Source organism: Lathamus discolor, chromosome Z, assembly GCF_037157495.1.
Source record: "Lathamus discolor isolate bLatDis1 chromosome Z, bLatDis1.hap1, whole genome shotgun sequence".
Lineage (NCBI taxonomy): Eukaryota > Metazoa > Chordata > Aves > Psittaciformes > Psittacidae > Lathamus > Lathamus discolor.
In genome coordinates, this window is record NC_088909.1 from 95,781,282 (window position 1) to 95,806,471 (window position 25,190).

Here is a 25,190-nt window from a genome sequence, read left to right on the forward strand (position 1 = left end):
ATTACCAAAGATATTTGTAGCAAAATATTCCTGTTCCAACTACTAAAATTACCAAGCATAGTTTCAAACAACTGAGATTCACAAAAAACAATATATCAAAAAACTTGTAAATATCTGACTATTGATACTATACTTTCTACTCCAAGAAAGGGATTTCGGGGTTTGTTGTTATTATCCTGAATGCCAACTGTCTTGACACATGAAGTTATAATTTTTGCTAAAAAACTTCAGAGGAACATGGGTCTATTGTGTAAGGCTTAAGGTAATCATCTAATTAGCAATTACAAAGCTTTTGACTTTTCATAGCAGTACAGAACTGTTAGGGACTGAACGAGCCTTTGCTGTACTATGACTATAGCATAATAAATATTTGCTTCATACCTCCTTCCATTTTGTCTCATTAACTTCTTTGTACTGCAATTCATACTCCAGAGTAATCCATCCTTTCTGAACATCTGCAGTTGGCGGTGGATCCCATCTTACCTGGATATCCCCATGGATCCCAGTCTGACTAGTATTTAGCAGAGTCCAGTTAAGGTGGACAGGGGGATCAGGTAGTACTGTTTAAACAGATTATTTGGAATAAAACAGTTTTCAACATGAAATGATCATTTTTACTATAAACTGTTAAATGATTCCAAGACTAAAAAAGCATACTAAGCATGTATTTGCTGATTAAAATCTAAAGCTATGAGTCAATGACAAGTCACTACAGGTTTGATAACAAGAAGGCACCCTGCCATTGGTAGTAGAGTCACTCTGCGTAAATCTCACTTGAGTGACTAATAAAGAAGACTGTTAGGCCACATTTCCTAATAGCAGCTTATAAAACACTAAGACATAAACAATTCTTCATCAAAATTTAAATTCAGGATTCTCACTAGAAATAAAAACAGTAATTGGAGTAACACAGTAAGATAAATATTTAGTAACTAATATAAATGTACATTGAAACACTTGCATCTGAAAAACTAATCTAAATTTGCTCAGCTGAAGAGAGCAGTGGGTATTCTAGTCATGTGCAGGAATAAATCAATTGCAAATATGTACACCACTGCTCTGAAAAAGCAGTAACATTTGTAAAGTGCCAGAGAGTTACAATTCATATTGCAATAAATATAAATTCCAGCTTATACATCCTAAACATCCTGATTCTGTAGATTACTGTTGATTCAGGAACAAAAAACTGTTCAATTCCAGAACTTTGCAGAATCAAGATTTTCATGCTACCCTTGCTCAAACTGAAGAAGGGCATGTAGCGTCCTTTAGAAATGGCTCAGAGTGACAACAAAGGCAAGCTCATATGCACACATTTGAGAGATCACTGGTGTTCAGAAAGAGAAACCACGTATCTGCTTTTATCCTTTTAGCTTTCTTCTGATTTGGGCAGTATTTTCTGGTGTGGATCACCTTACATTTGCTACAAACTCAAATCCCTTCCTATATATATTTTTTAGAAACTAACCTTTCTCCAATGGAAAATTTGAATGAAATAATAAAAAAGCTTACAGCATCACAGCTATTGCAATATAAAAAATATAGAGGTAAAATGCATAATGGAATTATACCTATTTCATCAACGCTGAAACATTTTTCATCAAATACTTCATCTTTATTGGCAAGCTTAACACAATATGGTATCCAAATAGAGGTGTAGGATGTGTTGAAATAACAGCTATTTTCTCCTGCAGTGATATAATCAGGGCATTCTTTCCAGTCTTCATCATTCCTAGAATGACAACGAAAATGTAATATACCTGAAAGCGGGACTTATAGATCTTACAAAATACAAATTGTAGATGTCACAAGACACATTGCTGATAACTTGTAACTTCCATGGAAGTGAGAGAAACATGTCAATATTGATTATGGTTTACAATGAAACCAAACCACTATGTAAGCAACTTGCATAAATGTGTTTAGGTTCTCATGTGCTGTAAGTGGCACTTTCTCTGCTTTGGATGCTGCTTCTGAAAAACAGTCAGAAAGTGTATCTTGCAGATACCAAAGGTATAAACAGTGGCATGAACTCTCGGACTGAGAAAAAGTGCCACTTGCGTAGGGTCATTTTAATGCAGCCAAGCTGAAACTACTCAGCAGGTTCAAAACCAAAAATGTCTTCACATAAAGCAAAATGGGAATGACCAAATTGTTAGAAATAAGTCTATAGGAAAAGTGACAGATATTTATTCAGTGTTCCTAAAGTCACTTTAGAAAAACAAATCCAGTAGCAAACAGATCTGATATTGCTGTTCTTTACCTTGGTACTATCTCTCAGCCGAAATACAGACTGAACAGGAATCTTGTGAAAATTCAGTCTTGTTTTGTTAAAATATACTGTAAATGCCTTTTCTTATCAAGAGCAATTGAAGCTGTACAGGAGGAGGATTAAGCTAAATCAATTATGCCAAGTGCAGCCTTCAGTAGTGGAGTGGGTGCTTAAGGAGTAAAAAGGCAGATGCTACATAAATTAAGAAGCATTTCTGCCAGTAAGCACCGATCCTGTGCTTAGCTGATGAGACCAGACACTTTTTTAAAGGGAATGCTCTGCAGAGTCAGGACTTGGTAAGGGTGTAAGTGGTTAGATACTACAGCTTGTGTTGAGTAGGAGACTGGGTTAGGTGACAAGACTTCAGACCTGAGCCTTAAATATTGCTCGCACATTGAAACGTAAATACTTTTAATGTGGATTCTCTATTCACATCTTTCATTGCACTACCCCAATTTCTAGTACAAAGATGAAATATGTGGTCTGCTCCGTGTACATGGTACTGCTTTATCATGGAGTTGTCCTGGGTTCAGCAGTAGCAGTTATTTTTCTCCTTCTTAGTAGCTAGTGCAGTGCTATGTTTTCATTTTTTGACCTGGGAAGAGAGCTGATAAACGCTGATGTTTTTAGTTGCTGCTCAAATGTTTGGTCTGGCCAAGGACTTTCTGAGTCTCATGCTCTGCCAGGGAGGAGTTAAAACTGGGAGGAAGCAGAGACAGGACACCTGACCCAAAACTGCCCAAAGAGGTATTCCATACCACAGCACGTCATGCCCAGGATGTAACGGGGAGTGACCCGGAAGGGCTAGGGCACTGCAGGGTTGGACAAGGTATTGGTCGGTGCTCGGCTGGGGGGAGTGGGGCGAGTTATCGGTTGGCTGGTGTTGAGGTGTTGTATTCTTTCCTCTTGTTATTTCCTTTATCATTATTATCATTGGTGGTAGCAGTAGTGATTTGTGTTATACCTTAGTTGCTAAACTGTTCTTATCTCAACCCGTGGGAGTTGCATTCTTTTCGATTCTCCTCTCCGTCCCTCCAGGAGCAGGGGGAGGGCAAGAAGAGGGGGGAGTGAGTGAAGGAGGTTTGTGGTTGGGTTTCAACCACAACAGGAGTTTTGTTAATTTTTAAAGTCTGAACCCTCACAGTACATGCACTGACAACAATCAGCTAAACATTTACATTTAAATGGTGGTTCTAACTTGGATCCTTATTATCTCTGAGAGATCCCAGAAAATTAAGAAGGCCATCCTTGCCTTTAGGCTTAAGTCTGCCAGGCGAACTTATCATTACCAGTAGTATATGTCTGTAGACAAAACAGCCTGAAACTCTGGCCATTAGAGGGAACAAAACCTTACATCCTGCTATTCCTGTAAACAAAAGGCCTGTTTTCCTGAATAGCCATTACTGGTAATGTCAATGTCCTCTTTCAGTTTAATCACTGTAACAACCTGAAAATTGCAAGAACTTAAGTAGAATGTGAATCAAGAGTTGAAAAGAGCTTAATGAAAGACAATCCCCAGTCTCAAAGCACCCTTTTCACCTGGACCTACACACATAGACTTTAATATAGCAACTGATCAATAGGAGCTTTAAGAAGCTTTAATAAAAATTTGGAATGGGCTTGTATCAAAACAGTTCTACATTAGGCTGATAAGGAATAAACTGAAGCTCCCTATTAAAATCTCATTTCCCAAGCCATACAGTGTTCAGTTTTGGATTCTGCAACCTGGACCTAAGTGCAGTAAGATCATGTTCTTAATTATCTTCCAAGTAATGTTTGTTGCCACAAATAATTTCATACTTAACAACAAATTTTGACATTGAAAAATATGCACATAAAACACAATGCCCTTAGAGAAGCATGGCTCATGTCATAGCAAAAAAATCAACAGCAATGAGCTAACAGACACAGCAAAATATATGACTTCTCTCTCTTTTTCTCTTTCTTCTGTTGTTTCCATATCATTACCTTTTCATGTACAATAGTTGTATTGTTCCTGGAGCAGTGAGGTTATAAAAGCTGCCTTCAGTCCAATAGCATGAAAATGTCTCCAGTTCAGGTGATCTGCACTTGCTGATTTGTGGCCACCGTGAAAGATCTGTCAAGAAACATGGCAGGGGAGAGAAGCAGACACATTAAACAAATCCGTAAGCCTGACTAACATGCTGTTAAAATTAAACTCAGCATTTTTTATGAATAATTAACATTTTTTCCGTATTTTATATGTACAATGAGTCTTCTCTCTTGTACAAATTCTTCTTACATTCATGTATGTAGATGACTGTACCTGTAGGAAGCCATATTTGAAAGATGGGGCAAGCTCTTTATTGCGCACTGTAGAAGTGTTAGTATCACAGCCTGACACACAGCACGGGGATTTGCCAACCCCACCACTGTAGTTGAATGGAATAGCATAGACTATTTCAAATGAAAGGGACCTGCAATGATCATCTAGTCCAGCTGCCTGACAGCTTCTGGTTAAAGCCTTTGTTAAGGGCTTTTTCCATAGGCCTCTTAACACTGACAGGCTTGGGGCATCAACCACCTCTCTAGGAAGTCTGACCATCCTCTTGGTGAAGAAATGCTTCCTGATGTCCAGTCTGAACCCTCCCTGTACAGCTTTGAACCATTTCCATGCATCCTGCCACTGGATACCAGGGAGCAGGGCTCAGCACCTCCCTCTCCACTCTGCCTCCTCAGAAAGCTGTAGGAGATCAAGGAGGTCACCCTCAGCCTCCTTCTCTCCAAGCTAGGCAAGCCCAGAGCCACCAGCCACTCCTCACAGGATGTTTCTTCCAGCCCTGTCTCCAGCTCTGCTGCCTCCTCTGGACACATTCAAGGACCTTCACATCCTTCTTAAATGGTGGGGCCCAGCACTGCCCACAGTGCTCCAGGTGAGGCTGAACTAATGCTGAACTAATGCTGAGCTAATGCTGAACACAGCGGGAGAATCAACAAGCTGGTGATGCTGTGTCTGATTAGTTCAGTACAGATAAACCTGAATTAGCCCTGCACTTGATTTACCTGTAGTACTGCAGAGTTTGGTATTAGACTAACCACAGCTTAGTATTTACACAGCCGAGCAGTTTTGCAATGTGTCTACTCATTAGAGTAGCTACCTTGAACTGAGTTTAGATTTGTGTATATGACTGTGTAGATACAGCCTTGCTCTGAGAGTGACAAGGGAAGCTCTAAGCATGTGCCTGTTCTGCACATGTCACTTCTACATTGACAATTTCTATTTGTCAGAACTGCAGTGATGGAGGGCCATGAAGTGACTGATACTATTTGGCATCACATGCATAGAAGATGAGATAGAGCTCACGTGCACAGAGATAGATGATAGATGAGATAGAGATCACATGCATAGAAGTGTTAACCCTGTCATGGTTTAAACCATTCTGTGGCTCTATTAGGTTATATTTTGATAATATTTGGTTCAAAGTATTTACACTCAGAGTTGGTGCAGATATCCACACCAGAGGCTTCCTCCTACACATAAGGATTCTGTAGCCTTCCTGCATGTCTACTCCTCTATTTACAGCTCAGACACAGCCACTCCACACCAGACCAATCTGCATTTCTTGAGCTAAGCGGTTCAAATGATGTGCTTTATATTATATGCTGTCAAGCATCCAAAAATATATGAATATTAGGAATTTCTGTTTTGCTTGTCCCATATTATTGCCTCATTTCACAGTCTGGACATTTCACAAGGCCTGAACTTACGTATGTTAATAACAGACTTCATGAGTTGGGTGGCAGCTTATACCCCTCACCTCCACCCCCAAAGCCTTCTTGCCAACCTAAAATAACTGATATTTGCTTGGGAAGATTTAAACAGTAATTTTCTTTCTCTTTCTTAGCCACCATGTTCCACTTCACTGAACTTTAAATAAATTTTTGGAATTGAAACAAATTTTGAAATGAAGTGTTGCAGCAAATAAAAAATATTACAGTTCTTTTTCAGAAAATATCGTGACAATTTTTACAATTATGTGTGATCTTGTTTGGTATGGAATGCAATATTTAACAGCTTTGGCCTAAATCCCAAAATGCTTTTGACTCACCTGGATTTGAGCTTTTACACATTTTTACATCATTTATTAAACAATTTTCATGTGGTAGATATCTTTGTTAAAACCAGGACGTGACCATGAAATTACAAACTGTCATGACATACATCCAAAATAAAACAATAAAAGATTCAAGAACAGTATTGTAACTTTTAAAATATGTTCAGCTTTCAAACTTACTTTTCTGTTTAACTGAAAACAAAATCATTGTTTAAAAACAAAACAAAGGAAAATAAACTAAATTTCTTGCCTTTACTTTCAAAATGTAAGTAAAATTGCCTCAACTGCATAATACCTATAATCAGCAAAAGAGGAGTCTCTCCCTTTTTCTCTAAATAGATAGTGTGCAAGGAAGTACATGTTACAGCTTTTCCTGTTTCTATCCTCAGCTACATGCATCAAGAACAAATATAGCTATTTTTACTGAAACAGGTTAAGTATTTCAGAAAATGATACACTGGAAAACCCTCCTAAATTAGAATATTTCTGTTAATGCCCGCACCATATTATAGCTAGAGCATAAAATATCTAAAGCCCATGAAGACCATGTCCTCATCTCCAGGGATCAATAATGTTACACTGTCACTTTTTTATATGAAATTAACTGAATACAATAAAACTTCTCTTACATTTTGAGAGGTTCAGCAGGATCTTAGACAAAAGCTCTACAATGTCTTAATAATGAATTCTGTTGAATTAATCAGCTTCATACTCAAGTTAAATTAAGGACTGCAAGATGTACAAACTCTTCTAAGAAAATAAATCATAACACAGCCAGAAGTCGCATCAGTTACAATGGGGAGGATTAGCAATGCACACAGAATACAGATCAAGACTTGTTCTCTTACACTTTAAATTCAGAAGAATGTATCCTTGAGGTCCGACTCTCTTTTCCATTTCCTCATGACAGGACTTTTCTTTGTCTCACAAGTATTACTTCAACAGGCACAAGAGTTTTTGAGCAGGAAGCAGTCTGCTTGGGATTCAAATACTCTTGGTCTACTGTTTTTTTATATGTGTTAGTATATATTTATGACCAGTTGCATTTGTAAGAAAGATTATCTTCTGCTGGCTTGTTCCCAGTATCTATGACAAGTTTCTAGCCTCCAAAACACCAGGCTTTTGTAACTGACTGGAGAAAACTTTTGTCATATTGACTTACATAACACTTGGCACCTCTGGGATAGATCTCCTGAATTCCTTTTTTCTCATGCAAGTAAATTACCAACATTGTACAGGACCCTGTGTGAGCTCCATTTCCCGAGCAAACTGTGCCAGAATGTGATAAATGAACACAATAGCACACAGCTGAATGCACTTAGGCATAAAGGCAGCAGGGTATGGAAAGTAAAGGCTGTCAAAGTGAGATTTTAAATAGGCTAGAAAAGCAAAACAAAACATGGATACACAATTGCTCTTTTCCTACCTGATCCAATAAGTTCCGGTCAAATTGTCATGAATAAGACCACTCACTTTAATCAAGATAATAGCTTTGCAGAATATGCAGATTCAATAGTAGAACACATGGGAAAACCTGTGGTTTCCACTGTGACTACAACGGTGGTTTAAGCCCAGCTGGCAACTAAGCACCATGCAGGTGCACGCTCAGTCCCCCCCTGACTGAGATGGGATGGGGAAGAGAACTGGAAAAAGGTAAAACCCGTGGGTTGAGAAAAGAACAGCTTAATAATAAATTAAGACATAATAATAATAACAATAACAATGACAATAATAGTGACAATAGTAATGAAAAAGAGAGGAATAAACCCTAAGAAAAACAGGTGACTCACAATACAATTGCTCACCACCCACTGACCGATGTCCAGCTTGTACCCAAGCAGTCATCAGTGGCTCCTGGCCAGCTCCCCCCCAGTTTATATACTGGGCTTGATGTGCTGTGCTATCTCTTTGGCTAGTTTGTGTCAGCTGTCCTGGCTGTGCTCCCTCCTGGCTTTATTCAACATTATTTTCATAATAAATGCAAAACACAGCACTGTACTGTACCAGCTACTAGGAAGAAAATCAACTCTATCTCAGCTGAAACCAGGACAGGTAGAAAGGTTCCTAGTCCTGTGCCTCTATTTGGCTGAAAGTAAATGTTCAGCTGCCACAACTGTGCTGCAGAAGAATAAAATCTCTTCGCATTCTGCTCTCATTATGTTATGACCACAGATTAGCCATGGTCTGAACACTGGCTCAGCCAGAAGAAACTTTGCCAAAACAGTAGCTAAGACAATAGTGCGGTTTATGGAAAGAATCAGCAATGCAGATGTGCCATCTCTTCTACTTACATTTGTTTGTGGGTCACCAGACTGCAGTTTTCCATTTAGCATAGTTTCAATGTTATATATTCTTTATTGTTTTTTTTTAAAAAGAACACGGTATTTAACTGTAGTTTACTGGAAGTCATATAGAGAGGGACTTTAAGACAAAAAAAACCCCTATAATCTAAAGGTGTCAGAAGGCTAATTCCTGTAGAGATTAAGTTCCCTTAGTCTTTTTTTCTTGAAGTCCTTCTAGTAAAATTTAACTTCAGAGAGAGCTAGCCTTGAGTGTGGAAGAGTAAGGAACTGAAGTTTATAACCAGGGTGTAACAAAATAGGTTATCATTATTTTGGGGAAAGTCCTACTGTCAACAAGGCTCTAGTACTTCTGCGGGAGCAATGGTGGAGCAGTATGCAAGTTGTACAGAAATATATCTTATTACTATGGCACTTAGTTGAGACGACAATGAGTATATGAATGATCCCAAAATAATCAAGCTAACTAAACAGAAAATTAAAAAAGAAGATAATTTTTTTCCTGAACAAAAGGCAGTACTTCTGGTTGTGGTAATAGTAGACGGTTTCTGTAGAATTATCAGTTATCGTAATGTAGGATACCTATCAAACCTAGTGCAAACTTAAACTTACAGAAGAATAACATGTTCCAATGTGCAAATCAATGGCAAAATTACCCTTATGCAACAGTGTATATGCAGTCTCAAAGCATACACAACTCATCATTGCTACAGCATAATGAAAAAGATGGAAATCAAAACATAAACAGGGGAATTAATTAGCAACATTTTAAATGGGAAACAGTTATAAAGACCTGGAATGTTATTTACTGTAGCTCGTATTTTTATACTGAAAGTGAATGCTCCATCAACTAGGTTTTTCTCCTGAATTCACCAAGCTCAATAAATGTTGGGCAATTTACTTTAATAAGGGCAGGTGGATTTCTCTGGTACCAGGAAATTCTGAGTCTTTCAAGCTCTGCAGCAAAATGAACATTTGTTGTCAAGGGATGATATTTTGAATAGGTACATTCTAGTACTAATAAATTATCAGACATTATATACAGAGAGAGTGGGATGCAGTAAGTGGAGACAAGAGCCAGGTCAATTCTTCATCATGCTGCTTGCTAGTCCAACTCTGCTTTTGCTCTAGGTACAACCTGTCCTTGGAGGGCCAACAGTAAAGTACTGGAACAATTTGGGGAGGAGGTATTTTTTTCTCACATCAGTACCAGAAAGTACTCAACAGAAACAAAGCAAAGTTTTGCAACTCTAAGATGCTATATTGCAGTCCACAGTAAAGAGAAATGCTGCACAAGGGAATATTCTGACCATGGAGTAGGTCTAAATATTGTAATACTTCTTGATAAATATGGGTGTTTTGCTAAGGAACATGAAAGAGGAGTATGTTGTCACCTGTGCACTGGAGGTTTATTTGGTGACAGCTACTTTGAGCAATAATATGTAGGCATCCCCACTTAATAGATGGGCGTGTGCACAGTGTTTTGGGGAATGCCAGAAAGATTTACCACGTTTGCAACATAATCAATGAACAGAAGAATAAAAAAACAACCACGGAGCTTGGTAACACTGAATGAAGAGGCAATGGCTCTTCTGTACCATGTTCTCTTTCAGAACAAACGTCTCCCCTTTTTTTTTCTTGTCAAGTGAGATTGATACAGTTAAAAAATAAAAACCTTGCCAAAGCAGAACTTTTATACAGCATCAAAGCTCAATGGATACACTACGGGTTTCCCACACTTTCTGTGTCCACAGACCAGCCATCAATGTGGCTCATGGATGTGGTGTCCATAAGGGTATACACAAAAATAAGTAAGGCTCAGGGCTAGGGTGAAAGCAACCACGCAGTATTGTTCAGTAGTATTGCCCACAAGACAGTACATGAACGAGCCACGATGTGAATAAACACGTGCCATGTTCCATGGTCTTGTGTGTGTGCTTTCCAAATCATGCCTTCCCATGTGCAGTAGTGGAATCACATGATTTCTGTCACAGGCAAGCTGTATCAACTGGCCTGCCTTGATACGTAACATATAAAGAGGAGTAGAACTGGAGGTCACAGTTATTTGTAAATGGAAGGCAGTTAATGTAACAACCCCATTTCCAATTATCTCTTAATTGCTTATATAGTTGTAACTCAAATTGAAATTACATTTTCAATAAAGTGCGTATAAAAATAATAATGAATAATGATTTTATCTGTTATGGCCATTGCTCTTCAGTATTGACTCACATTATGTAGTAGGGCATATGAGAAAATACAGAAGGCACAAATGAGGTCCTGCAGGCAAACAGTATGTGCAATAAGCAAACATCACAAAAGGCCTTCCATGCCCTTCTCATAGCAAACAAATACTACAGTACTGACAAAAATCTCCATCAACCTTCTTTCTTCTGCACGTGTACTAGCATTCCCAGTCTGAAGCCCAGTTCAAAGCTAACAGCTGCCTAAAAGAAAACCCATTGCTCACCACAATGAAGCATCCACGCAGTGGTGAGGGGATGTCCTAGCCAATACACAGGCCCTCTAAAGCTGCCAGGTATGGGTGCTTGGAACCAGGACTTTCTTCTTCGAGAAAGACAAGCCGGAGTATAATCCAGCATTCCCAAATTGGGCTCCAAACTGACACTCACCACGCCAGACTCGGGGTGATGGGAGATTGTTAGGTATGAAAACAGGTTAAGAACTGCAGCTTTACAACCACCTTCATGGAAAATTCATGATAGGGCAATTCTTGATGGTCCTGGCTAAATCAGACAACTCAACTCCCTTGTTTTAACACTACTCCCATGTGCTATCAACAAGACACTGTGCAGAGAGGGGGCTTTAACAGCACTGGTGTGAATGCTTGCACAGGACAGCCATGCTCCAGCCTGACCTGGGACAAGACAGCTCCAAGCCTGGCTTCAGAGCAAGTGGGCCTGGGGCTGCCAATGGCACAGCTGCACGGAAGGCGTTTTTACAAAGGAAAAGTTACAGCACAACTAACATCTGTGCTGGGAGTGGGCAAAGGGAGCAAAAGCAGAGAGCACACAGTAAAGCAGAACAAAGGCACAGGAATTAAAAAGAATGAGAAAAGAAGACTGTATGTTTGGAAAGAAAAGCGTCAGAGGACACGTCAGTGTGTGGGAGAGGGAGACAGAAAAGGGTAGCAAAAGAGGTAAAAGCAGAAGAAACTTAATATTGACAAACTGCAACTGAAACATGTAAGGTGACGCAAGCTTGCAATCACAGTGTCAGCTTGAACAGTGAAGATGACAGTTTCTTGGTCTGGCACATACATATTCTTATAGCACTGAGAATAAATTGCATGTACCTGGGATCACCGAAAAGAGAGATTCTGAGGTAAGAGATGAGGAGAAAGCAGGTGGCTGTAACAACAATGTGAAAAGAAACACGCAAGCAATGACGCAGTGCACTGCTGTTTAAGGACATCTTCAGAATAATGGCTGCGTTAACAGAAACACTGAGGTCTTCCTCATGAATCTAACAAGTTTTCAATAACTTGGTGCCCTATAATCAGTGCTCCACAAAAGCAGGGCCATGAACTTGGCAGGTTGGACATTGACAGATGGAGCTGTGTATTGTTAATTACAATGACACCACATCCCAAACTCCGTATTTTATCACTGAAACAATGCTGGTAATGTACAAATGCATACTGATGTTTCTGGTGATTTATCCCCCCCCCCCCCATTACATTTGAATTAAGTAACTCACGAAGATACTGGCCCTCAATCTGATCTCACTCTTGACATTTGGTCTTTTAATTCATGCTGCTTTTGGAAGAGCAGTATAAAGCTGTAGATTTTTGTACTTCCCATTGCTGAACTTACTTCTGGCTTGTGCAGATTTTAACCAGTCTTCAAAATAATGGCTGCTGAATTATGTGCAATAACACACAACAGAAGAATCGTACCCAGTACTCTACAGAGACTGTCATGGAGTACAAATCATCAATCTCCATTTGAAATTTGAAGTAGTACAATTTGGTGTGGTTTTTAGTTAAGTGAAATAAGTGAAGGAAAAATGCCAGTTTTATCCACAGAACAACTATCTGAAGTCTTTGAAGGATTCTCCCAAGAGTCAGCAGCTATCTTGTTCTTCAGTCTAGAGGTTAAGTTCCTTGTTACAGTCACCACATATGTACAGTCAATACAGAAACTAAGGAGGCAAAAAACATGCAGGAACTGTTATCAGGAGGATCATTTGTTACCTTCCAAACGTGGAGTGAAACTCAAACGGACATCACTGACCTGTCATTCAAGAGATTCCTCTGACAAGTCCTGCTACAGCAAGGGCATGTGCACTGAATAAAAGTTGAACCCCCAAAGCAGTCGGAGGAGTTCCTTCCCATACTCTGATCAGTGACAGTGACAACTGAAAATTATCTGGCTTTGAATGCCTGAAGACTGCTGAATCTTTAAAATTCTTCATGATAAGAACAATCCAACCTAATCTTTGCAGAGACTGTGAAGTATACAGGGGCTTATATGGTATTTTCACTGGTTTTGCATGTCTGGACCATAATAACTTTTCTTGGATCCCAAAGAAAACTGAATTGATTTTAATATTTTAGAGCATTCTGGCATGCAGTATTTCTCCTGTGCTTTTTAGAGTGTCTGTTTTATTACTGCAGCCAGGATATTTACATGTTCAGTAATTCATAGCTTTATTATTGCAATAAATCATGAACTATAAATTACCAGCTTCAAGGAGTCACAGAATCATAGAATAGTTAGGGTTGGAAAGGACCTCAAGATCATCTAGTTCCAATCCCCCTGCCATGGGCAGGACACCTCACACTAAACCATCCCACCCAAGGCTTCATCCAACCTGGCCTTGAACACCACCAGGGATGGAGCATTCACAACTTCCCTGAGCAACCCATTCCAGCGTCTCACCACACTCACAGTAAAGAATTTCTTCCTTATATCCAATCTAAACTTCTCCTGTTTAAGTTTTAACACATTACCCCTTGTCCTGTCACTACAGTCCCTAATGAAGAATCCCTCCTAAGAATCCTTGTAAGTTTTGCACAAGTCCAGGCAGATGACATCAACTGCTCTACCCCTGTCCATCAGTTCCGTAGCCCCATCATAGAAGGCCACCAAATTGGTCAGGCAGGATTTCCCCTTAGTGAAGCCATGCTGGCTGTCACCAAGCACCTTGTTGTTTTTCATGTGCCTTAGCATGCCATCCAGGAGAATGTGCTCCAAGATTTTGTCAGGCACAGAGGTGAGACTGACTGGTCTGTAATTCCCCAGGTCATCCATTTTCCCCTTCTTGAAAATGGGGGTTGTATTTCCCTTTTTCCAGTTTTCCAGTGAAATTTTAGAAACACTCTAGAGAAGAACAAAAGCATTGTTCTCCACTTTATTTATCCTGCTTGCATTTTGCAGTGTTCTTGTAAGAGCATCCTGCCTAGCTGGGTTTCAAAAGGAAAATGATTGTGACAACAGTTCTGTCCCCTGTTTAAACAGACTTACAGAATCATAAAATGGTTTGGGTTGGAAGGGACCAGACTGTCCTTTTAACATTATTTATAAAGCACAATCTCCATTCTTAATTGTTAGAAATTAAGCCAGTATTGTGGTATATCATGTAAAAATGTTGCCAATTTACAAACTAGGAAAAACCCAACCAACCAACCAGAGTACCAATCAGTTCTTGGCCATGACTATGGATCCCAGCTGGACTCATGCACATTAAAGGAAATGTATTTGACACATTTAAAGTTACGAACAGGGAGTATTTGACCTTCTTCCCAAAATGGGAAAGTTGCTGAGCTGGATACATTTTAACTTACTCTGAAATCCAGGATGATGTAAATACCAAATGAGAGAGAAACCATGCCAATGATATTAGACTGATGGAATTAAGTTAGCAGTGGAAAAACAACACTCATCCCTCCTCCCCCTAAGTATTGGCGATTCAGCTCTAGGATGAACAAAGCACCAGAGAAAATGCAAATGGGGAAGATTCATGACTCAGAAGGCAGTTGAGCATAACAGAATAATACATATTTTCCTTCGGCTTTTATTTCTATGATCCAACTGTAAGTCTAAAAGAGTCTTCTGATCCTCTGTATGGTGCTGCATGCCCCAAAGTAAGCCTCCAGACTCACTTCACTATTGCAGAGGAGATTTGGACAAAACAATCATATTCAAAAGCACAGTGATCTATAAAGGAAATATTTTTTTTTTTCCCTGACAAACTGCCAAAAGTGATTTAAGTTGTATGTATCCTCAGCTGAGCCTGACTTTCTCGGACACCCACTCCCTCTTGCTGAGAACCCAGTGCTGTCACGCCTGGGCTTCAGAGATTAGTTAAGGAAGAGTTGCTGGCAGAGGCGGTGTGGGCTTTTCTTCTCAGTACTTGAAACAGAGGCTCCAGGGACAGATTTGGAGTTTTATCGCTATTAAAAAAATGGGCATTTCTCATTTGATTTGTTTCTCATTTTCTTCCAGTGTCTTTTCATGAAGTAGTCTTTTTAAATGACCGTAGGAGGTAGGAGGAGTGTAGAGAAAATACCTGATTTTCATTTGAAAAAACCGCCATTTCCTTACTGGTCAAAATAAAGAGCAAACATTCAAGTTCTCTAACGACCAACCTAGGTCTCTAGAATTACTGTTATATTAGTCTTCAGCACGCCCAAGAGGACTCCACTTCTGACAAAAGCACAGACTTAAAGGATATTACGTTCATTCACCTGAGTGATATTCATGCAGAAGCAACACATTTTTCACAGTTTATTTAAATTAGCAAAAGACTAACAGGCACTGTCAATAAGGGTACAACTAATGATTGTTTCAAGCAATCAAAGAAACATAGGTGAGTCAAAAAATCATCTTACATACCACCTGTAATAGTGCTTGCTTATCACAGATCACAGATCACAGATCACAGAATCATAGAATCATAGAATAGTTATCCTCTAGGAGCTTTCCAGTACACACTTGAAGTCAGCAGGTTCTGGACATTCAATACACAATACATTAAGAGCTTTGTACATGTCCTCATTCAAGCTGTCATTCAAATAATCACACATAATCTCCCTAAAATTATGGTGACATATGCATTTCTCTGCTTTTTTTTTCAGTGGAAAAAAGGGGGAAAAAGAGAGGTTCATTACATGAATCCAAACTGAGCTTAGAAAGTGGGAAGAAAGAACCGTTGCCAAAGCCAAAATGATTACTCAGAAAATCCTGGCACCAACAGGTTGCTTTGGTGTGTTAGAACTGCATTGCCAATCAGTTAGGAAGCTCCATTTACATTCAGGTTTCTAAGTCCGTATGTTAATCACTGATATATGTTCTACAGATTGGCATGAGGTATTACTACTATGGGCTACACCTTTTCTGCTCTGGAGACCCTGTAGCTTTGGAAAGCCTGAGGGCAAGTATTGCAGAACACATCTCCCACAGTGACAGTGTGCCACTTCACTTCTGGCCCAACCTTCCTTGTTCTCTTAATTTTTCTTTTGGTACCCCTCTGCTATTCCTTAAGTGTCAACAAATGAACCATTTAAGCTGGCAGTTTTTCTGTTGATTTTGCTCCAATGCCTTAGTAAGAAAAAATTCAGTTTACATCATCCCACAATCCCCTAAATCTGGCATTTAGCCAGATTTTGGTATCTTCACTATGGCCTCAGCAAGTGTAATTCCATCTACATTCGCTGCACAACAAGAGAAAGACTTTGCTACTCAGACAGGTGTCAAGAATAAAGTTATAATCACACTATTTCCTCAGTAACAACTGCAAGCTGTAGGTATACAAAATGACCAAAACTACATTTTTTGCACACTAAGGCACATGGGATTAAGTGATTGATTCACCCCCTCTACAGGTGAGCAGAAACACATTATGAGTGCAAGAGGTTTAGTCTTTAAAACAATAAATGGAAGTAGCTATAAGGATAATTCATGTGAGACCATCCCTGAGCGATGCTATTAGGTTTTACTTTAGGAAACTGTTCCACTTTGGTGAAGATTCCTCTCTAATTGGCGCTGGATTTACAATTGTATGAATCAACATCAGCAGGTAAAATGGATTTACATGAGTGTTTTACACTTGTGTAAACAAAGACAAACAGAAACAAAACTGAGTTTATTTCTGGGTAGAAGGCTACTCTACTACATTTCATTTTGGCAGCCTTATTTAATACACCATGTGATTTACCAATTTTGCTCAGGATCTTTAAATTTCTCTAAAAAATCACCCTGGAATGTGTCTTAAAGGAAGTCTCATAGATGTCATCATGATGCCACAAAGTCACAGATCTTTCACATTAGTCCTGGTAGGTCCAAATGCAATGGACCTCAATAAAGAAGGATGTTACCTTCTTTTTCAACAGGAAGATTTTGATAGCGATATTTTCCAAAATTTTAAAGGGTAGAGTTTTAAAAATCTACAATAAGCATATGTTCATTGATCAGATTTTAAGGATAAAGCAGTACCTGAAGAGGGGAAAACTAACATTTACGATGTCTAACCCAGTATATTTTCTGCATTATACTATGCTTCTTGATTGCAATTTTAACTGGGTTCAAAAAGTCTTCTTCATTATCGCCGTTCTTACACTATATAGACATCTGCTTTTGTTAAAAGAGGGACCTTGTGAAATGTCACCCTTTTACTTAGATACAATTCTTAATTATACACTAAATCATACCGCCTCAGTTTATTTAAGCAAATGCTAAACCTTGATAGCTCTGCAGGGCCAGAACAAGTTTGGAAAGGTGAGATGAATTACACATTATGGGCCATGTTTCAACAGAATTTGTCACAGACAGTTGCAGAACCTCTACCTTGAGAATTATAGTGCTGAACCCCTCATCTAACCTTTAAATAACTCTGTATTTTCAGTTACTTCAGAGGTTACATTGAGCTACAAGCAGCCCAGAATAAGTAGGTGGAAAAAGGCAGAGGAAAAAAAAAAGACACGTAGAAGCAAGACAAAAAAATCGCAACCATAAACTATAAATCCTGACAACTATACTTGGAAGCTGCTTCTTTTTAAATGTATGCTATAGAAAGCAACTGCTAAAAGTGAACGTAAATTTTGTGATTCTTTGTATCCCAAAGAGCTGTATTTGCAATGAGAGGTTTGCTTTTGCCTGACGGCGGGGTCGTCACTGTCCGTCGCTGTGTGAGAAGGCTGTTTGCTTGCCTGTGCAGTCTCCCGGTCCCCTGTCCCTGTCATTTGGGTGAATGCCACCTGCCCCAGGCACCACGCTGCAGCTCTGTGCAGCAATTCTGCTGTCTCTCACCACACACAGCAGTGGAGCAGGGCCAGATGATGCTTCTCAGCCAGTGGGGAATGGATGCCTGGTGCCAAGCCTACTGCAAGGGTAGGAGATTTGAAGCCATTTACAATGGTGGACAGCAAGAGAGCCTCATACAAACATGATGGCACAAGGGAGGCCAGCTCTTCCTGCTGCCTTACTTGGTGAAACAAACACTTGGCTGAGTGCTTAGTAAGCATCAGAGAGCCAGAAGCTATAAAAGGAGATTGGCTAAATAATTTTACATGAGAAGATAGGAAGGTAAGATTTCTGCGACATACACCTGCCTGTGGACAGAAAGCCCATGCACAAATATGCACATATGGTTATGCAACTGAACTTGACAGTGGTACCAATTCTTCTGTATTACAGCCACAGGTAATACTTATTCTGTTTTTTCCAAAAAGTCAGAAAGTAAAAACTGCACAAATTGGTGTTTGCCTTAAGAACCAGCCTAAGTTCATGCACAAGCTGTCATTGACAAGACAAAAAAATCCTCACCTGAAACAAATGCTGGTTCCTTCAGAAAAGTCCATCTTTTCTATGCTGGGTAGCTACAGAACTATTTTTCAATGAAAACAGAAAAAAAGAAAGAGCGAAGTATTTCTGTGGAAGGTTGACATTCAGGAAGCACAACACAAACAGATTAGCTACAGCAAAAGATTAGATCTCAAAAAGCTTAAGACAGAAAGTAGATGGTAAAAGCGAACGGTCTGTATATGTTGCAACATTTCAGACTCACTTGTACTTACTGGCATGTCTGAAAAGTGAACTCATCAATAAAAGCCCATAATGTTTGCTCTTCATCATTGATTGTGAGGCTAGAATGATTCCGAACAGTCAGACAGGTTTACATCAACCATTAATACTGAACCCTGCAGACTGTGAAAAAAATGGCTTTGTCTCCTGAAACACTGCAGTAGAGACTTTGCCAAAAGAAAAACACTATTTCCACTAAAAGCCCTTCTTCGGCAGATGTTCACTAGTGCTAAATGCCACTCACAGTGCTGGACTAATGTCAGGAAAGCTGAGCTCAGCACTTCAAACTTGGATGCTTTCTCTCTAGAGGCAAATTCTTCTTCAGCTTGCAATCCTGCTGCTTTTAGCAATGCAAGTGAAAGAGGGTTTGCCCCATGGCCTGCAAAAGCTGAGTTGGAAGTCCCTGAGCGAGGCCCCTCCTGTGACTTCCATCACCCTCCTTTTGTAGCTGGGCTAAAAGTAATGCTAGAACCAGGAATGCATTTATGTTTTGGAAAAAATAACCATGCCTAGGGAGGCTAATATTGATTGCTTCTACCTACTCTGAAACACTCAGCACCATGCCACATATAAAGATCAATGTCCTGAGGGAATATGCAAACTGCACAGGGGCTGTTTAAGGCTCAAAAGAGCACTAAAATCTGCAAAGTTTATACGAAACGTCAATGTTTCTGTCAGCCCGTTTATCTCAGTGACCAAGACAACCACTACAGTGAATGACATAAGCCATCACATTCTGATAGTTACTCCTGAAATAAAATGCAAACCACTTCTGCTATATCTGCACAGAATATGGTATTAGGATGTACGATTACCAACTGTGTGTAGACCTAGCACAGCAGAGTCAGGCCCAAGACAATAAAAATACAAAGAATACTATTTTACTTATAAAATACGAAAAAACTGTTGATAATTTAAGAAACATGAAAATCTTTCTTTCTACAGCTGCTCTTAGAAAAAATAAGCAAAACCATGGATCTTATCTGGCAGTGTCCAGGCAATCACACAGCTCACTCTTTGTATGCTTTGTCCTGCTGAAAGTCTCCAGATGTTACAGTGGAAAAGAAATGACAACAGTTGTGAGAAGAGAGGACAACTGAGCTGCGAAGGGCTGTAATCCTGATGATAGTGATCAGGAGCAGTGCTCCCCGTGCTGCAGCATGGGTGGCCAGGATTGGCTCTGCAAGGGATTTCTGAGTACATGCTGCCGCTCTCGGGCAGTGTAAACTTAAAATTAATGGTGCAATTACAACCCACAGCTCACAAAGCTCTTCTTTGCGCTTACAGGACCAGCAATGCCTTTTGACACAACAACTGTCTGATGCAGTTTTATCATTATGTCAAGCTCCGAAGAACCACATTTATGCAGACCTAACTCAGTTTGGTCCCTTGACGGGGATCCAATGCTACCATGTATTTTCTTGAACATACGAAGACAAGAAACCTAAACAGCAAATTAAATCATAACCTAAAATAATGTATTTCCACTAAGCAGGAGGAATAGCGTATCCAACAGCTACAGGCTAGGCAATCTCTTTGTGGGTTCCCTGCTAGTATCAAAGCAAAGGAGCACAAGGAATCTTTCCATGCTCCAATCTGTTGTGTCTGATCTCTACAAACAAGCCTGACATGTCTCCTTTAATAATCCCAGCACAGTGTTGTGAAAACTTCCTCAATCAAATGCCTCCCAGGGTGTTATGGACACATGCCATGAATACGGTCCCAAAGCCTTCCTTGTTCAGGGTGGGTTCTACCACCTTTCCTCACCTTAGGCTTCTAAACATGCTTTCTGGGTGCGAAGACATGGATTCTTGCCTTCTAACTTCAAATACCGTAATTCATGCCCCTAAGACAGGAGCTGAGGTGCTCTGATCTGCCATAGGGAGACACTGATCTCTCCTCCTTGATTTCAGTCAACTCCTGCAGCAGGCATGGCTGGCTGTGGAAAGAGGGCTGGAATAAGGAGGCTCTAGGGCCACCCACTCTCTCTTGCTGCAAGAGCCTGTATGACCAGGTGGTACGCTAGACCAGCAAAGGGAAGCAGGTGACAGCTAACACTAAGGGGGAAAAAGAGTATTTTTCAGCCAAATCGGTTCCTCAAACCAGCTTCCCATGTGACTGCAAAAAGGCTTGTGCCAGCATGTGTGTGAGGCACCAGTGAAGGTTTGGTAATGAGCAGCCAGGCACAGATGAGCCCAGTTCTTTCACTGGCTCATTCTAGGGGAAAAAGCCAACAACCACCCTTGCTCCTTGTGAGGTACCTGAAGCTGAGTGCCAGCTTAAAAATTATGTGGGGGCACGTGGTATGGAGTAAGAGGCTCAGGCAGAAATCCATGTGGTCCCTTGTCCTGACTAATGGTGTGACTCCAGCAGCAGGAATGAGCAAAAAAGATAAAAGAAATCAGCTTGCATGGTTTACACTTGCCACACATGGACTTATGGACTGCAATTTATATTAATTAAATGAACCTGAAATTTTGGGTGACAGGTCTGTGTTGACAGTTTAACCAGCTCCAGCAGTTCTGGCTCCAACAAATTTGAGAGACATGTATATTAAAGAGGAATAAGCAAGTCAGTTTAGGAAATAACAACAGCATGAAGTTTTATACAAGCCTACTACCCAGCTTTGCTTTGTTTGAAATCTGAAAAACTGGGTTTTATTTTCACTCTCACAGTTTTTCTTACTCTTTAACTACACTTTTTAGCTGTACAAGGACGAATAAATGGAAATGTCAAATTATCATTAAAAAGATACATAACAAAGTATAAATTGCTCCAACAAAGACAAAGAACATCGGAAATACACGTGAAATACTGATGTATTAAAAGACAGGTTTATTTCTAGATGACTAAACTCGAGGTAAGCATCCAAATTAAATCACAACACTTCAAATGAGAGAAAAGAAGAATTATGGTAGCCAAGAGACTGTAGTTATAATTGTAAAAAAACCCTCAAACTCCATCATTTCTGGACTTTTATCTTAGCATAACAGAGAAAAATGGGAAGATGGGAAGAGTAGTTAAGAGTAGTAACAGGAAGATGGGAAGAGTAGTTAGTGTGGGTAGACATAGTGTCCACATGACAGAGCAGAGAAATGAGAGGCCAGAAACATATAAAAATACGTATGAGTAGCAGAAAAATGCCATCTGCTAAGTCTTCCTTACACATCCCACCACAAAATCTGGTCTTCAACTGCTTGATGTTTTGCTATAATTTATTCATTTGAGATGATAATTTCAGTGTCAGGCACCTGTTCTTTATGGAAATCCTAAACAGATCAGAGAAAGTGGTTTGCTCATGCGAAGTACTTGGGTGTTCTTAATTTCGAAAATAGCTTTTCAATTTGGAACACACCATCATCTGGTGGAAACCCAACTCCATTATTCACCACAGTGAGGGCTTCACACCGTGCCTAGATTTGCACTTTCCCCTTGCACAGGGCATAGTTTTATCACAAGAGGCGCAGATGTACCTATTACTTTTATTAAAGTGACTGCTTATATAATGCTTTGTAGGTCAGCATAGGTCTCAGTCTCTCGATGAGATGTTTGTGTTGTTATCTGAGCTGGGAAACCAAACCCAGGAATGATCCCTTTTGAGCCCTGAGGGCACAGAACATGGTGGCACATGTCAGAAATTCCTATAACAGTGGCAAAATGCTGACAGATTAATCTACACCTGGCCCCAAACATACCTAGTAAGTTTCACCAAGCTATAAATGAAATATGTTTTTACAAGTTTTCTTCTTTTAGAAATCACTCAGCAAATATTTTGAGCTCGAATCAGGATCCTTTTTCTCATAAAAGTGCCAAGCCCTTTTCAAAACCTGTTAACTGATGAGCAGATTAAAGTATCAGTTGCTTAAGCAGTTAGAGAGGCAGCACTACAAAGGAGTGTCTCTAATGTTGCCTTGCAGAAGGTAAGTCAAAGAGCCATTACCCATTATCACTGAAGAAAGCCTGTAAACTTCTTCAAACAGCTGCCATTGTATTTGCAGTGGATTCGCATGATTGGGCTCTCTGTGCTCTGGGCTGCCCTCACCCACTTGTGTGTGCCAGTCCTATAATGGTGTTACCTGCGAGTAGAAACCAGCATGGTGCAGAGGGCAGGAGTGTATGTACACATGCATGGTCACATATACATACCTCTTCTTCCTCCCTCCAGCACTGCTGGAAAGGAAAATTATTTCCTATCCCGAACTGTTTTCAGACAAAGTGATCAAAAAAGCTAAGGAAGAGATTTTTTTACGATTAAATGAGCTAGGACTTTCCAGCCTGGGAAAGCCATAGCTTAGTAGGGAGATCTTTCTAGTTTTAGAAAGAGCAGAAGAGATTACCTGGGACTGGCTATTCACTGTTTCTTGAAATAAATAAAAGAAGGGCAGATGCTAACGCATTTGGAAGTAGCAGATTCAGAGGAAAAAAGGACACATTTCTCCACTCAACTTGCAGTTGAGTGGTGGAAGTCCTTATGACATGGCATTTGGGATACTAAAATTTTATACATCTGCATGTTCAAGAGGACAACTGTCAACTTCACAGGAAAAAAACTCACAGGTGGTGGGTGATAAATATCAAGGCACCACCTCTGGTTCCAGCCTCCCCTACCCGAACACACAACACTGGAGGAAGGCAGAATATTCAGTGCCTGATCTATTCTTTTGCTCTGGTTGCATTTGGTAAGCAACCACTGAAGATATAGGAGATAGGTTACAAGGCTGAAGGAATTTTAGGTCTTCTTGGCACAGCTATTACTGTTTTACAATGCTTTTGAAAAGAGAAGCCTGCCCGGAAGACAGACATGAGTATACAGTGGTTTAAAATATTTTTTCTGGTACAAAATAAATTACACATTCATCAGTCAGCCTAGTTTTGTCATCCCTCATCAGTAAGTAACAAACTCGGTAACATTTGTAATGTAGCACCAACATGATACAAACTTTCTTTTCTACTTTAATTCAGAAAATACTGGGCAAGCTCAGATCCGCGCACACTTCCCTGCCAAAACCTGCTATACAATTTTACTGCTGCTAGGAAACCTGAGTTATGTATAATGTATACATAGAGAGCTGACAAAGAGCAGTACGGCAATGATAGTGTGAAATTAATAGTTTAGAGAGATGTGAAGTCCTGTCCTCTTCTCTTGCACTACACCCTGTCTCCTCAGGCTTGCTTCCAAGTTACTATATAAGCATTGCTCTGGCAGTGTAGCCAAGCATGGGGCATACTAAGCCACATCCCCGTGTTCACCCCATCAGCAAAGTAATTTCTTTGGTCTTTTTTATAAAAGGAAGAATGTCAAACAGGATGACATACCAAAACTGTACAGAAAGGCAGCTTAGTAAAGCCCTTCAACACCTAGTCATTTAGCACTACCAAGGCTGCTACTCCTGATGCTGTGGAAAAAAAAAAAAAAAAAAAAAGCAAGCTAATTTCTCAGCTTACCAGAATTCATACAGCATTCATAGTGGTTTTTAGCTTGCTCCCTATGCAGAACTGTGAAAAGCAAAAGCGACTCGAAGAACTGAAGTAACTGAGTATTTCCTGAGCTTTGCCATGCACTGATTCTGCTGCTGAGACTGCACCAGAGAAAGAAAAAGATTTGTTGCAGGTCATGGTCTTTCCTCCCCAGCCTCCTCGGAAATCTTGTGGAGCAGTTCATGCAGCATTAACTTTCCCTGTGGCTTCAGCACTACACGTGAAGGTAAGGCAAAGGACGCATAGCTCTGGGGATCCAGTCACTCATGATACACCACGATCAGTCTGAGAGATTAATAGGAGAGCTTAACACAGGGAAGGGGCCATAGCGGCTTGTAGGTCTGTAGTTTGTAAACTGTGAGAAGAGCCAGAAATACTTCTCGTTTTCAAGCTCTGAAGAATCAAATACATGGTATTGTTTGTGAGCGATGTGTGAGAGTGCAATAGGGCCAAGCACACGCTAGTAAGGAAATGTGATTAGTGGAATAATCTAATCCAAGTACTCAACTTTTATACATTTAAGTTGAAACTGAGCACCCTTGCCAGCCTCCTAGGAGCACGAGAGTCAAAGGAAAGGCAACACTGGCATTTTTTAAATCCAGTCTGCAAAAAAAGAGTAACAAACATTCACATGATGGGAAGATCAGAGAACAAATTCCCTTTCATGCTGTTCCAGAGCAGTTAAGATCTCAGATTTGACCACTTAACCTAGTGACAGAAATTGCTCTGCTCTTTACATTTCCTCCTTTTTGTCTTCTCTTGTTCCCTATTTCCCTCCCTGAGTTCTTTGCTTCCACCAATGAATTCCCTGACTCTTTTCCCAAGATGCTTTCCCTTTACATTTATTTTCTTTCCTTTTCTCTTCAATATCCCACACTTCCTGACTGTGATTCTGAATTGATTTTCACCCTGACACCGTGTGATGTACCACTGCTGAATGCCCAGGAGAGCAGGCTGATGCCAAGGGATAGACCCTGGGACTCTACCAGGGCACAGAGCTGTTTTCTGTTCAGGGCCAAAA

At 40.0% G+C, this 25,190-nt stretch overlaps 1 protein-coding gene across 5 annotated transcripts in view; it reads right to left on the reverse strand.

Moving 5' to 3' along the window:
• Positions 1 to 25,190, reverse strand: part of GHR (growth hormone receptor) — a 129,997-nt gene that overhangs the window by 10,394 nt on the left and 94,413 nt on the right. For all 5 annotated transcript variants that reach the window (XM_065662422.1, XM_065662418.1, XM_065662419.1 and 2 more), the window contains 3 exons: positions 4,238 to 4,367; positions 1,569 to 1,729; positions 382 to 560 (listed from right to left, as the gene is read on the reverse strand). In XM_065662422.1, the coding sequence (XP_065518494.1) occupies positions 382 to 560; positions 1,569 to 1,729; positions 4,238 to 4,367 (470 nt within the window). The remainder of the gene's footprint in view (positions 1 to 381; positions 561 to 1,568; positions 1,730 to 4,237; positions 4,368 to 25,190) is intronic.